General features: G+C 35.1%; 1 protein-coding gene across 6 annotated transcripts in view; it reads right to left on the minus strand.

Annotated features, from left to right (window-relative positions):
* TDRD3 (tudor domain containing 3) overlaps window positions 1-15,200 on the minus strand; it is a 166,456-nt gene that overhangs the window by 102,587 nt on the left and 48,669 nt on the right. For all 6 annotated transcript variants that reach the window (XM_060637033.3, XM_060637034.3, XM_060637030.3 and 3 more), the window contains exon 2: window positions 744-828. In XM_060637033.3, the coding sequence (XP_060493016.3) occupies window positions 744-828 (85 nt within the window). The remainder of the gene's footprint in view (window positions 1-743; window positions 829-15,200) is intronic.

Genomic DNA, 15,200 nt, shown 5'->3' on the forward strand with positions numbered 1-15,200 from the left:
CTAAATAGATTAAATTATAATTTAATAGGTTGTTATTATAAAAGCAATATGAAAAAACTCTCACTGGGGTAACTACAAAACTGAAAAAAGAATATTCATTTAACTTACATCTAAATTTCAAATAATTTTTATAACTTCAAAAAAAATCCAAAAGCCAATCCCAATCATGAAAAAGATACAGCTATTACAGACAGGTGGAGGGAGAGAGATTGGAAAGAAATAAATACACAACATTAACAGTAATTATAAATAGACCTAATTTTCTTATTTTACTTTTGTATTCTAAAGTGTTCTACAATATATATTACTTTTGTTAACAGGAAAAGTTATTTTGAAACAATAAATACAGCTGTCAAAAAGCTATAACCTACCTACAGTTCCTATGTTAACTGGTAATTTGTTTTAATAAATATGATCAGTTTTTTCTGCTAATATGTATCTACTGTAAATGTTATGAAATTTTATAACTGATCAATGGGAGGAAATGAGAGTTTTAATTGCATTTTTTTTCTTTTCACTGGATTCTGTATAATAGATGTTACAAGAAACATATATTTCTAAAAATTGGGCTGATATGAGATTACCAAATTCAACAAACATCACTGCAACTTAAAATGTACAATAAAAATAAAAGATGTCCTCCATATTACTTATCTTAATATCCAATTTATTCTATAAGAGGTTTCTCATGAACATAGCTTCCAGATTTAAAATGTTTATATAAGATAATAAACAAAACCTACATTGAGAGCAATCAGGATGATGTCATTTATATTGACTTTGTCAGGAGAACTTGTACAAGCTTCAATGCCTTCATCTGAAAGATACCTGTTAAAATAAAATAAATGGCTTAATATTTTCTAAAATAAAAATTAACCAAGATTATTTTCTTAAGTCAACATGCAGTTTTGTTCTGTACTATAAAATGCTTCTACTACAAATACTAGGGAAAGGGCCTTAGATATTCCCTATTTACAATCTCTGATAGAACAAGAATGGGCAATGCATGTTTTCTATCTTTTGTATCCTTAAAAGGATGTTGCATTAAAAATTATCCAAATGCTTTCTGAGAAATTTAAGTATCAAAATACTTTTTGGGGTGCCTGGGTGGCTTAGTCAGTTAAGCATCTGACTTCAGCCCAGGTCATGATCTCACAGTTTTGTGAGTTTGAGCCCCACACTGGGTTCTGCACTGACAATGTGGAGCCTGCTTTGGATCCTCTGCCTCCCTCTCTCTCTGCCCCTCTCTCTCTGCCCCTCTCCCGTTCTCTCTCTCTCTCTCTCTCTCTCAAAAATATAAATGAATAAACATTAAATAAATACTTCTTAATGAACGTATGAGCTATTCTTACTGTTAAGCAAATATAATATTTGACTTAAATATTTGTTAATACAGAAGTTCTTAGAGATTTGAGATGTGCTATAAAATAGAACTAAAAATAACATAGATTTAAATTTAATCCCTGATAATTTGCTTCTCCGCTACTTTCTCATTTTATCTTCTCAGGTCCCCTTTCTTGGACATAATATTCACCAGAATGCTTTAATATGTATTATCAACTTAAAGTGGCAGAAAGAGAGGCAACTTTTTATCTTATGCCTTTTACTTTCCTATTCTCTTTTCAGCTTTTTAACTCATTGCCTTATTGTCTTTTGATCTTTTATCCAGTCCAAACCAACCACACATCTATTGCACACAATAATTAATTCAAGAGTAAAAAGATGATTGAATCCAAGGGGGTGGGGGAATCATCTATACCCATTCATACATGCCCAACTCAAGCATTTTATTTTCTTTGATAAATTCTAGAATTCAGGTATCATCTCCCAAAAGTCCACCTATACAAATGACCATTAACATCTCACAACTTTCATAAACAGTATTAAGACCTTTAACCAAAGGGCCGGTGCCAGCATCGCCCCTACATATATTCTTCCACTAAAAAGAGACAGGAGTGTTAGTCTGACAGAACTAACTCGAGGTCATTCCTGATGGCCAGCAATTCCACCATCAATTCCCAACATCAGACCGATTCTAAGACACTTGTCAATGTAAACTACCTGGAGACAGCAACCAAAGAGCTGAGTACATGTCATTAATCATTTTATAAATTCACTTCTAGAAATATTAAGTCCCTCCTTAATATGTGAAAAGTATTATGTGCATCACTAATAAGATTAGTAAAATGATGAAAATTAAACACCTGCCTTCAAGGAGTTCACTGTCTTATATACAACACCACACAATAAATATACAGTTAACATGCAAGGCCAAAATAATTATAAACAAAATGTTATAGTGCCTCAAAGTGGCTGGGGGATGGGAAAGAGTGCAAAAAAGGGAATAGTATGAAGAACGACATGAAAGTAAAAATATGTAAAGTACCTTCTACAGGCAAAAACCTAGAATATCCTGGCTAGAAAATGGGGAAGAAATGAGAGATGAATATAGGTTGAGACCAATTATAGAAAGCAATGGTACACAGAGAGATATGGGTGGTATCTTAAATCCTGAATAAGTGATAACAAAAAACACAATTTTCAAAATTCCTATACAATGTGGAAATAGTATACAATGACATACTTTGCTTTTAGAAAGGCAAGTCTTTAAGATTTAAACGATCATAGGGTGACAGATAAACTGGAATAAATCTTTAAAAATAATCAAAATTCACCTCTTCAATTCTACAGATGAGGGAAAGAAGGCCCAAAGATGTTAACAGACCTTCCCAAAAACACAAACTTCAGTGACACAAAGTTAAAAAAACAATGCCTCCTGAGTCCCAGTTCATCAGTCTTTTCGTTCCAACACACCATTTTTATTTATCAACTACAATCGCTAATATTAGAAATACTATACGCTCACTAACATAAGCCAATACCTATACAAATCAATTTCCTGAACAACTAGGCAATTTCACCAATACACACACAAAAAGCACAACCAGGCAAATTCAGTCAGTGAACTCCAAAATAATATATTAAATAAAAATATGCCTAGTTTCATCATAAAAGATCAGAGAACTAATACCAATAATTAAAGATTCAAAAACTGTTATCACAACAAAAATATCTAATTCTACATATATAAAAAAGGGAAAGTCTAAGAAAAATTGTCAAGGCCAAAGCCATAAGGAGGTGAAAATTTGACTTGATACATGTGGAAGTCAAATATCATGTGATTTCTTTCAAATAATGCCTTTAAAAGGCCTCCTGAACGTAACAAATTCTAAAATGTGGCTGAGTCTCAGTTTCCATGTGTTACAAGTCTCCCTTACTCATCCTTCATATTTTGAAAAATCAAAGGATCTGAGCCTTACCACTATACTCCTATCAAGAAACAAGAGACCCATTCACAGGTCTTCCCAGTAACACCTTGGTCATCCTTGTATAAATACTGTACCATTTTCACTGAAGGACTGAATCTAAATTAACAGTAACCTGAGATTTACAAATTAATCCTTTTGTTTTTGTAAACATTTAATACTCCAACATTATCCATGAATAAAACAAATAAAAAGGGATAAAGCAAATGATAAAAGTCAAATGCCCAAACTGGCTTCAAGATGCACCACAGTAACGCAGTTAGCTGAAAGAACAAAACACAACATTCACCAGCCTTAATGTGGTCACTGGGAAAGAAAGGAAGGGAAAACCGGAGCAGGTGTGCCAGATCTGATCCCTGTGCACATCTGCAAGACGGACCTGGAGGGAAGAGAACTGTAATCAGTTCCCATGTACCATCTTTGAGCTGGCAAAACCCAAAGGCATAGACCTTAAAGAAGAAACAAACCCCAGAGAGTTCTTGTTTACTAAAACAGCAAACACATACATTTTTTTCCATTCTAGTGGAGATTTTGGAACAGTAACATTATAGAATCACTCATTGCTGCTCTGTACTAAAAACACATTGAAATACATTTTATTGACAAGCAAGGCACTAGAGGGCTAAATTTCTTCATGATACTCACAGAATAGACTAACATTTCTCATGAATTTTAACTTCAAATAATGCCATTTTAAGTCACAGTTTAATATGTGCTCATTAAAAAAAAAAAGATTTTAGAAACTGCTTCCTTCATTCACAAATAGAAGACATTAACATCCCATCTTACTCAGAGTCACTTAATTTGTAATCCTGAGCAACTCTTTTCACTTTAGAAGTAAAAGCTCCAAAATTAATTGTTATCCACCAATTTGGGGAAGAGGGGATTTCCTATTCCAAATATTGAATATATATTCAATAAGAAGGGTCACACAGCGTAAGTACTACTGCCAGAACCATCTTCATTTCATGTTCAGAACCCACTTGGGCATATAAAACAAATGTGCCCAAACTATAGTTCAAGAGTCTCAATTGATAGAAAACTTTGATAAGACAAATATTATCATTTTAATCTCATTTATCTGATTGAGATAGTGGATCACCATCAATACCTCTTACTACCAGTGAGACAAAAGACAGTCAATTACCCTTTGATTCATTCCTCTGAAAGCAGGTAAAATCCTTGAGTCTAACTTATTCACTGGCTACACTGAAAATCTAATGAGGAGGACTGGGACAAGCCGAAGACTACATGACCCATCTAAAGGGGATAGCCTTAATTCGCATCCAGGTGACTGTCTGTAGGAGGACAGGTAAAGCAATTATTGTCAGATCTTCTCATTTTTAGCTTTTAGTTTTTTTTGTAAAGCAATATATAAGCCAAACAAAACATAGTTCAGCCTGCAGGTGGAACACATACTTTGTACTTACTAATCATATTAGTTTATTAAAATTATCTGCTTATTTGCTCCTGTATAGTTTCAAGTTGTCTGTCTTCCACATGCAAGTTTGTACCACAAGTGTCTCTCAAATGATGTAATATTCATGGCTGACTTCCTGTTCAAGCAGAAGAATAAAAGAACTTTCATTCAAATCACTTTGTAGCATTCTTGGAAAGCAATGCATATAATTATACATGTAATAAATATTCTTACCAGAGTTGTCTACATCAAAATAAAAAAGTGTCAAATCATTTAGCTTGGCCTAAACATTTTACTAACTAGACATATGGAACTCATCCTTACTTCAGATTTCCAGACTCCATATATTTTTTTAGGGAAGAGGAATGTTCTAATTAATTAGCCAGAAATACTAACAAGCAAACACTAAAGTTTTCTTCCCTTCCACCCATCTTCATCCACTGAAGCAATGAATGCCCATTCAAGTTTGAACTGAGACCTGAATTCCTAAAGTAATCAAAGACAGAATCAATTACTGCACATACAAATTAGGCTGATGACACAAGAAAATTCTTTCAAATGCCAATGAGAAAACTAAGAATGAAAACATTCTTCCCAAATGGATAAGAACTCAATCAAAAAATAACGGGGGGCACCTGGGTGGCTCAGTTGGTTAAGAGTCTGGCTCTTGATTTCAGCTCTGGTCATGATCTCACAGTTTGTGGGATCAAGCCCCACGTTGGGCTCTGTGCTGAGAGTACAGGACTTTCTTGGGATTCTCTCTCCCTCTCTCTCTTCCCCTACCCACTCATGCTCTTTCTCTATCTCTCAAAGTAAATGAATAAACTTAAAAAAAAATGGACATATCTGAACACTGAATGGTATACAGCAGTCTTAACTGTCTCGCAATAAAACCCAAGTCAAATGGCCTTGTGTGGTTTTTATGGTCTTTGATCTATACATGATTATTTACTACCACACTGAGATTACTGGCCCAAATATTTGTCTAAATATCAAAATGGGAATTTTAACAAATGAATTCCTGCTTAGACACAATAAAAATAAAGATAACTAACTTCCAATTAGCTAAGCCTATATGTGGAAAGAAGGGAATAAAACATGAAATAATTTTAAAAATCACTTATATTAAAAGGTATCTTCAGTCCTATCAAATATGGAAGTTAATAACCTACTGTAAACCTTCAAAACATTTAATATATATATGTGTATACACACACACACACACATACACATACACACACACACACACACACACACACACACACACACACATTTGTAAGCTCTTCACCCATCATGGATGGGGCTTGAAATCATGACCCTAAGATCAAGAGTCACATGTTCTACCAACTGAGCCAGGCAGGCACTCTGTCAAAACACTTAAAAATACTTTTAAAAACTGTCCAAATAAACGTCTCTCTATCCTCTCTGCCTATCCTGTTTCTATCCCCATAGTGTAAGTGGATTGTAACACGCTTGCCAAAAAATTCAGTTTTTGCTATTATATCCCAGAGACACTGAGATAACTTGCTAATTCCCTCCTCTAGGAAGGAGAAAATGGCTTACAAGTTCCTATTTATGAATACAATTTGGGAAAATATAATGCGGGCATACCTTGTTTTATTGTACTTTGCTATACTGTGCTTTGCGGATATTGTATTTTTTACAAATGGAAGGTCTGTGGCCACCCTGTGTCAAGCAAGTCTATCGGTGTCGTTTTTCCAACAGCATTTGTGCACTTCCTACCTGTGTGTCACACTTTGGGAATTCTCACAATATTTCAACTTTTTCACTGTTATCTTATTTTGTTATGGTGATCTGTGACCCGTGATCTCTAATGTTGCTATTGTAATTGTTTTGGGGTGCCATGAACCACATCCATGTAAGACAGTAAGCTTAATCGATAACTGTGTGTGTTCTGACTGTTCCACCCACCACTGCTCTCTCATCTCTCCCTTCTCAGGCCTTCCTATTCCCTTGAAATCAAGCCAATTGATAACCCCACGTTGACCTCTAAGTGTTAAGTGAAAGGAAGAGTCACACATCTCTCACTTTAAATCAAAAGCTAAAATGATTAAGCTTAGTGAGGAAGGCATGTCAAAAGCAGAGACAGGCTGAAAGCTGGGCCACTGCACCAGTTGCCAAGTTGTAAATGCAAGGAAACAGTTCTTAAAGGAAATTAAATGGGCTATTCCGGGGAACACACAAATGATAAGAAAGTGACACAGCCTTATTGCCAACACGGAGAAAGTTTTAATGGTTTTGATAGAAGACCAAACCAGTCACGACATTCCCTTAAGCCAAACCCTAATCCAGTCCAAAACAAGGCCCCAACTCTCTTGAGTCCTATGAAGGCTGAGAGAAGTAAGGAAGTCACAGAGTTAGTTTGAAGCTGGCAGGGATTGGTTCATGAGGTTTAAGGGAAGAAGCCACCTCCATAACATAAAAGTGCAAGATGAAGCAGCGAGTGGGCAAGTAGAAGCTGCCACAAGTTCTCCAGAAGACCTAGCTGAGATCATTAATGCCAGTGGCTACACTAAACAACAGATTTTCAATGCAGATGAAACACCTTTCTATTAGAAGAAGATACCATCTAGGACTCATAGCTAGAGAGGAGAAGTCAATGCCTAGCTTCAAAGGTTGAAAGGACAGGTTGACCCTTTTTTTACTGCCTAATGTAGCTGGTGATTTTAAGTTGAAGCCAACAATCATTTACCATTTTGCAAAACCTAGGCACCCTTAAGAATTGCATTAAATCGGGGCACCTGGGTGGCTCAGTCGGTTAAGCATCGACTTCAGCTCAGGTCATGATATTGCAGTTTGTGAGTTCGAGCCCTGCGTCGGGCTCTGTGCTGTCAGCTTGGACAGTGAGCCTGAAGCCCGCTTCAGATTGTGTCTCTCTCTCTGCCCCTTCCCTGCTTGTTCTCTGTCTCTCTCAAAAATAAATAAATATTAAAAATTAAGAAAAAAAGAATTACATTAAAAATTAAGAAGAAAAGAATTACATTAAATCTATTCTACCTGTGCTCTATAAATAAAACAACAAAGCCTGGACTACAGCACATCTCTTTACAACATGGTTTACTGAATATTTTAAGCCCAACGTTGAAACTTACTTCTCAGTTACAAAGCTTCCTTTCAAATTAATTATTGCTCATTGACAATGCACCAGGTCACCCAAGATCTCTGATGGAGATGTACAAGATTAATGTTGTTTTCATGCCTGCTAACACAACATCCATTCTGTGTCCATTCTGCAGTCAAGGAGTAATTTAGATTTTGAAGTTTGTTATTTAAGAAATACATTTTTAAAAAAAGGAAAAGAAATACATTTTGAAAAGCTATAGCTGCCATAGATAGTGATTCCTCTGATGGATCTGGGCAAACTAAACTAAAGACCTTCTGGAAAGAATTCACCATTCCAGATGCCGTTAAGAATATTCTTTTTTTTAAATTTTTTAATTGTTTTTATTTATTTTTGAGACAGAGAGAGACAGAGCATGAGCAGGGGAGGGGCAGAGAGAGAGGGAGACACAGAATCCGAAGCAGGCTCCAGGCTCTGAGCTGTCAGCACAGAGCCCGACGCGGGGCTCGAACTCACGAACTGTGAGATCGTGACCTGAGCTGAAGTCGGACGCTTAACTGACTGAGCTACCCAGGTGCCCCAAGAATACTCCTGATTCATAGGACAAGTCACAATAGCAACATTCACAAGCATTTGGAAGAGGTTGATTCCAACCCTCATCGGTGACTTTGAGGGGTTCAAGGTTTCAGTGGAAGAAGTAACTGTACATGTGGTGGAAATAACAAGAGAGCTACAATTAGAAGTGGAGCCTGAAGATGGGACTGAACCGCTGCCATCTCATGATAAAAACTTAAACAGATCAGGAGTTGGTTCTTATGGATGAGCAAACAAGTGGTTTCTTGAGATGGAATTTGTTCCTGGTGAAGATACTGTGAAGATTATTAAAATAAAGGACTTAGAATATTACATAAACTTAGTTGATAAAGCAGCCGCAGGCTTAAGAGTACTGACTCCAATTTTGAAGGGAGTTCTGCTGTGGGTAAAATGCTATCAAACAGCATCACATGCTACAGAGAAATTGTTCATGATAGGAAGTCAAGTGATGAGGAAAATTTCATTGATGTCTCATTTTTAACAATTGCCATAGCCACCCCAATCTTCAGCAACCACAGCTTGATCAGTCAGCAGCCATCAACATCTAGGCAAGACCCTCCACCAGCAAAAAGATCACAACTTGCTGAAGGTGAGGTGACAGCATTTGTTAGCAATAAAGTATTTTTAAGTTATGCACATTGTTTTGGACATAATGTTACTGTACATTTAATAGACTATAGGGAAGACATAACTTCTATATGCACTGGGAAACCAAAACATTAGTTTGACTAGCTTTGTGACGGTATTCCTCTTCCTGCAGTGATATGAAACCAAACGCACAATATCTCTGAGGTATGCCTGTGTTTAACCACACTGAGTAGCAAGATTAGTACAATACCAAGGGCTAACAAAAATTGGTACAAAATTTGCTTCAGATCCCTTGGTACAGATGGAATCAATATATTCATTACAGTTTATAGATACATTATGGGTAAAAAAAATCACTGAAAACAATACAAATTGATATGCCAGCAGTTAAGCTGAATGAACCCATGGGATTCTATGCCCAAATCGCTATTAAGCACAGAGAATAGGAGGAGCAAAACACTACTAAAGATAATTCAGAAGAGAACGTACTATGACACACAAAAGATAAAAATGAAAAAAGAGGTCTTCTATTTCATTTCCATTAACAACCAAGTATCTCTTCTATCACTATAATTTCCTTTCCTTCTTTAGGTAACATGGACACCTACTATGTCAAAATAAATACCAGCGAATTCTTGGAATCTCTATTCCAACAATTAAAATAAGGACCTGAATCAACACTAGCTCGAAATGTAATTTTCTCTATGGTTTATGCATGAATGGATCAGATGAAAAAAGTTATGTATTACTTAAAGTACCACTAAAGTACAATCACCTACTCTTGATCTTAATATAGTAAACTATTTTTAATATAAAACTTATTTTATTCAGAAGTAAACTATTTTTTTAAAAGTGTTTAGTTTTATGATTTCTTTACAAACACAAATGTACACCATTTCCATTAAGCTAACCTATGACATTAAATTTTTTCCACAAGTACATGCTTACACACACTCACTACACCTCAGAAAATCTATTTAATTTCTTTCACACTAACTTTTCAAATTTTTATATTATTTAAATAGAAACACCAAAGCAGAGATCATCATAAAAACCTTACCATTTTAAATGTAACCATTTCAGAAAAATTAACCTGCATAAACAGGATGAATATGCAAAAACTAAGAAAAAAATAGATACGTGAAGCATTACAAAAAGCCTTGATATACATCATGATTAATACCCATACTACTCAAGCATTTCAGTGTCCAGACAAAAATTTTTTGACCCAACATTAAACATTGGACAATAGAAATTAGAAAAAGTTATAAAGGAAAATCCTTTGTAAAGTTATTATACCTAATTTAAAAGATTTGAAAGTGTTTAAGTTCTGAAACCTACATTTGTTTTTGCGAAGCACTCCCTTTAAAATACTGAAGATTTATTAGTGAATTCTGAAGATGTACTACTTGAAAACACCACTAGATGACAACCTTGCTTCACAAAGGAAAATATCATCCTACTGCTGAAAGGTATGACTCCAAAGATGTATTACCTTTAAAATAAAAGTTTTGGCATTTGCAGGTTTTTGGTTTTTTTTTTAATGTTTATTCATTTTTGAGAGACAGAGAGAGACAGAGTAGGGAGGGGCAGAAAGAGAGGGAAACACAGAATCCGAAGCAGGCTCCAGGCTCTGAGCTGCCAGCACAGAGCATGATGCAGGGCTTGAACTCATGATCCATGAGATCATGACCTGAGTCAAAGTCGGACACTTAACTGACTGAGCCTACCTGGGCACCCTGGCATTTGCTGGCTTGTAAGGGGTAGGAGAGATATCAAAGAAAATAAAATAGACTATTATAATTTTAGAATTTGTGTTTGCTATAAAGGTCACTCAGGATTTAAAAACAAACTTATTTATTAGTATTTGAGAGAGATCTCATAAGAAAAAATATTAAAGAGTATCAAAAGATAATTTATCCTATGTTCATTCTTTGGAAATAGAGACTTATGAAAAATATACATAAATTATTAGAGAATAATGCTTTTTTGCTGTGGAGTAGTTACAAAGAATAACTATGTTATTTCGATAGTTGCTTTTCTCCGACATTAAAATAAATAAGCACGGCAATTTTAAGATAATAACCATAAGAAGATAGTTGACAATAAATTATAAACTTCTATTTTTTAAAACCCATTTTTAGATATTAAAATATTTTCCCCATACATAAACCAACCTATGATGATGATTAACCCTGGAATGCTTATTTGGTATAAAAAAGTTATAACAGCTGAGCAAGTAAATTTTATAAGTAATTCTTGTGAAATCCCATAATTGATATATTACAAAGAATAGTGGCAATGGGAACCTCACCATGTTATTATTCATTTTTGCTAACCAGACCTTCACATAAATTTAAAAGTATAAAATGAATCCTGGATATTTTTACTTTCATCGGAGGTTATAATCTATATCCTTCATCTAATTCAACATTTTCATATTTTAATTCAGAAGCAGAACTGAAGTTATGTTTCAGTAACTCATATTTTAAAATGTAAGAGCATTTGATATTTCTGTCATCTTTTCCTCAGCCCAAAGGTGACAGCTATAAAACTACATATCAGGTGGAAAGCCTCGCTTTAGGCCCGATGCCCTGTGCGTGGACTGCTACAATAGAGCATCAGTATCTGTGGAGTTCATGCCGAGGACCTCCCAGGATTAACTCCAGGAGACTGCACACTCGGTTAAGTCTGTATAAGAAAGGTTGTTTAAAAATGTAAGATACCACAGCAAAAACTAGCAGGCATTTTTATGAAAAGCCTGGAGAGACTGCCATCCGATCTGTGCTGTTTAGTAAGGCAGAACTACACGTACATCTCAGCCTCACCCTGTAATACATGTGGAATCCCGGCCAATTGAATCTTTCTGCACCTCAGTTTCTACCCCCAAGGAATAAATGAAAATGGAGATAATGCTGAAAATGTTGATTTACAGAGTTGTTTTCAAGAATAAGAGAAAGAACTAGCAAATGCTTGGTATAAAGTAGATGCTAAGTAAATAATACTTCTTTTTCCTTCTTAAACACTATACTCTTGGTGTTTGTTCTGGAAAATATTTTCAAAACATGATATTCAAAGATGCCCTCTGGGTTCTTAGAAGAAAAAGAATGAGAATTGCTAAACAATAAAGGGAATTTCCTCAAAGGCTACAACTAATAGTCAAGGTGTGTATGTTTCTTTATAGGAAGCCTGAACTCCATATTTCTAACATATTACTGACAAAGAGTTCATTGAGAATAGAAGGAAACTGTTAGGAAGATGGAAAAATTTTATTATTTAATTTGTTGATATCTTCCAATTTTGCATATATGAATAAATATATATAGTTTGTAACAAAAAAATAACTCACTCCATGAGACTGTGCAACTTGTTTCTGCCCCAAACAGAATTTCCAATGCAAAATAAATACATTGCCATCATTTTTGCCCAATCTGCCATTTACGTCAAAATATAAAACAATGATGTCAAGAAATATCTGGTGAGTAATAAACTTAAAATTCTATTGTACAGAGAGTTATAATTATAATAACTAATCTTAAAATTAGACACTTTATCATTTGCTTATAATTTATTTAAACTAATACCATTTACTTAAAACTTTAAACAAAAATCTACTTCAATTGTCGTAGGCAATTATGACAAATACCTATTTGTAATATATGTAATCATATTTTTACCATCTTTTAGTATAACATTTCTCCATAAATTAAAGTGAAATGACAATGAAAGAGGTCTAAAGTAAAAGAGTGTTCACTTAAATATGCAACCAACTTAATTAAATATTAAACAAGTAAGTGACTTATTTGCCCAAACAGTGAAACAGCCCCCATACACACAAACACACACACAAATATATGTGTGTATGTATGTATGTGTGTGTATGTATATATATATATATATATATATATATATTAGTCAATAAATATGCATTCTAATTTTCATTTTTTTAATGTATCTTACACACAAAATGCCTTGTGTTGATCAAATTTTTGAAACTGAAAAGCTGTAATACAAAGTGTTAATTTTTAGCTTGGAAGACATCATTTAAATATATTCTCATATCTCTTTGTAGTGGGCTAAATGGTGGTGCCCAAATGTCCTAATCTCTCAGACCTGTAAATATGTGCCTTTATTGGAAAAATGGTCTTAACGGATAAGTGAAGGATCTTGAGATGATTATCTACGAGGGCCCTAAATCCAATGACAAGAAAACTTAGAGGAGAAAGGCAGAGGGAGTTCAGAAGCAGATACACAGAGGGAAGAGACACAAAGAGGAGGAGAAGGCCGTGAGACAATGGAGGCAGACACTGGAGTGAGGAGGTCTTAAACCAAGGATTGCCAATAATCCCCATAAGCAAGGAGAGTCAAAGAACTGATTTGGCCTCCAGAACTGCTTGAGAGCATAATTCTGCTGTTTTAAGCCACACAGTTTGTGGCAATTTGTTACAGCAGCCACAGCAAACTAATACACTTATTATAAATTTAAGTAATTATGTGGGAAGTACTAGTTAAATTCAGTAAGAATACATTTTTGAAAAATAATCCTTTAGATTAGAATCTACAAAGAAGCATGTATTCTATTCAAATTAAATGCCTTCATTAGCTATTCCTGATTAATTCCTTGTGTGAACTTGATTGACTTTTTAAGTCTATAAAAATAATAAAATACAAACTGTAGAGAGGTATAATAAAAAGTTAAAAGTTGTCCTCCCCTAATTCTTCTAAAAAATAAACACTATTAACAATCTTAGGTATATATATCCCTGTAATATACATACACATAAATAAGAGTGGAATTTAGAAGAAAATATTTGTTTGCTTATAAAAACAGAATCATTTTATACAAAAGTTTTGGCAGTAAATCTTTGTATTTAAGAATATATCATGGCCAACTTCCATTTTAAGCATATGGATTTCCCCATTTCATCTTTTTCAATAGACCAAACTAGTCCCTTCCACATAGGGGCTATACCATACTTTAACTATTCAGGCTGTTACTAACTTTATATTAACAATACTTCCTTGGGGCTCCTGGGTGGCTCAGTCGGTTAAGTGTCTGACTTCAGCTCAGGTCATGATGAGTTCAAGCCCCACATCAGGCTCTGTGCTGATAGCTCAGAGCCTGGAAACTGTTTTGGATTCTCTGTCTCCCTCTCTCTCTGCCCCTCCCCCTCTCATGCTCTGTCACTCTCAAATATAAGTAAACGTTAAAAAAAAAAAATTAAAAAAAACCACAACACTTCCTTGAGTATCTTTGTAGACATGCAACAGAGGACAAATATTAATATTTTACTCAAGATATTTCTAAAAGTGGTGCTGCTGTGTCATATGTATTAGAACAGAAGAAAAGAACTTTAAGCTCTAAAATTATGATTGTGCTTTTGGAAATACTTAAATGTTTCAATAAAAATGATTATTTATAAATAATTTCTAATTTTAAGAAATCTTACTTGATGAACAAATATCCCCAGAGAGCTTTACAATTAACAAGGCACTTTCAATGACTGAATAAGAATTTAGATAAATGACATGATCCCTCCCTATGCTCTCTCAGACTCTTGAGTTCAAGTTGACATATTTGACTCCTGGGATTTCCATACCTATTAGGGGGGTGTGTGTGTGTGTGTGTGTGTGTGTGTGTGTGCGCGTGCGCGCGCGCTTGTGTGTGCTGTTAGTGCCATTTAAAAAGACAGGAATCAGGGGCATCTGTGGCTCAGTCGGTTAAGCGTCCAACTCTTGATTTTGGCCCAGGTCATGCATCAGGCTCGGTGCTGACAGTGTGGAGCCTGCTTAGGACTCTCTCTCTCTTTCTCTCTCTCTCTCTGTCTCTCTCTCTGTCTCTCTCTCTCATCTCTCTCTGCCCCTCCCCTGCTCAAGCGCTATCTCACAAAATGAACTTAAAAAGAAAAAAAAGACAGGGATCAATATATGATCTCTAAAGTACCAGTTCTAGGTATGATGGAGTAAGAACCTATTGGCAGTATGACACCCTCAGCCCCCTGCAAGAAAAAGCTGAAAAAAAAAATACAAAAATCAACTAAAGCTACTACAAAGTGAGCAGAAAATACTGGGAAATGCATGCTCACTTGGATGTGGAAGACAGGGAGCTACAAGCACCTTATGGTCTTTGGTGCTTTAAGCCCTGGTCAGAGTGCAGTACATTGGCAGTCCAGAAGCAAGTGTGCACAAG

The sequence above is a fragment of the Panthera onca genome, chromosome A1, assembly GCF_046562875.1.
Source record: "Panthera onca isolate mPanOnc1 chromosome A1, mPanOnc1 haplotype 2, whole genome shotgun sequence".
Taxonomy (NCBI): Eukaryota; Metazoa; Chordata; class Mammalia; order Carnivora; family Felidae; genus Panthera; species Panthera onca.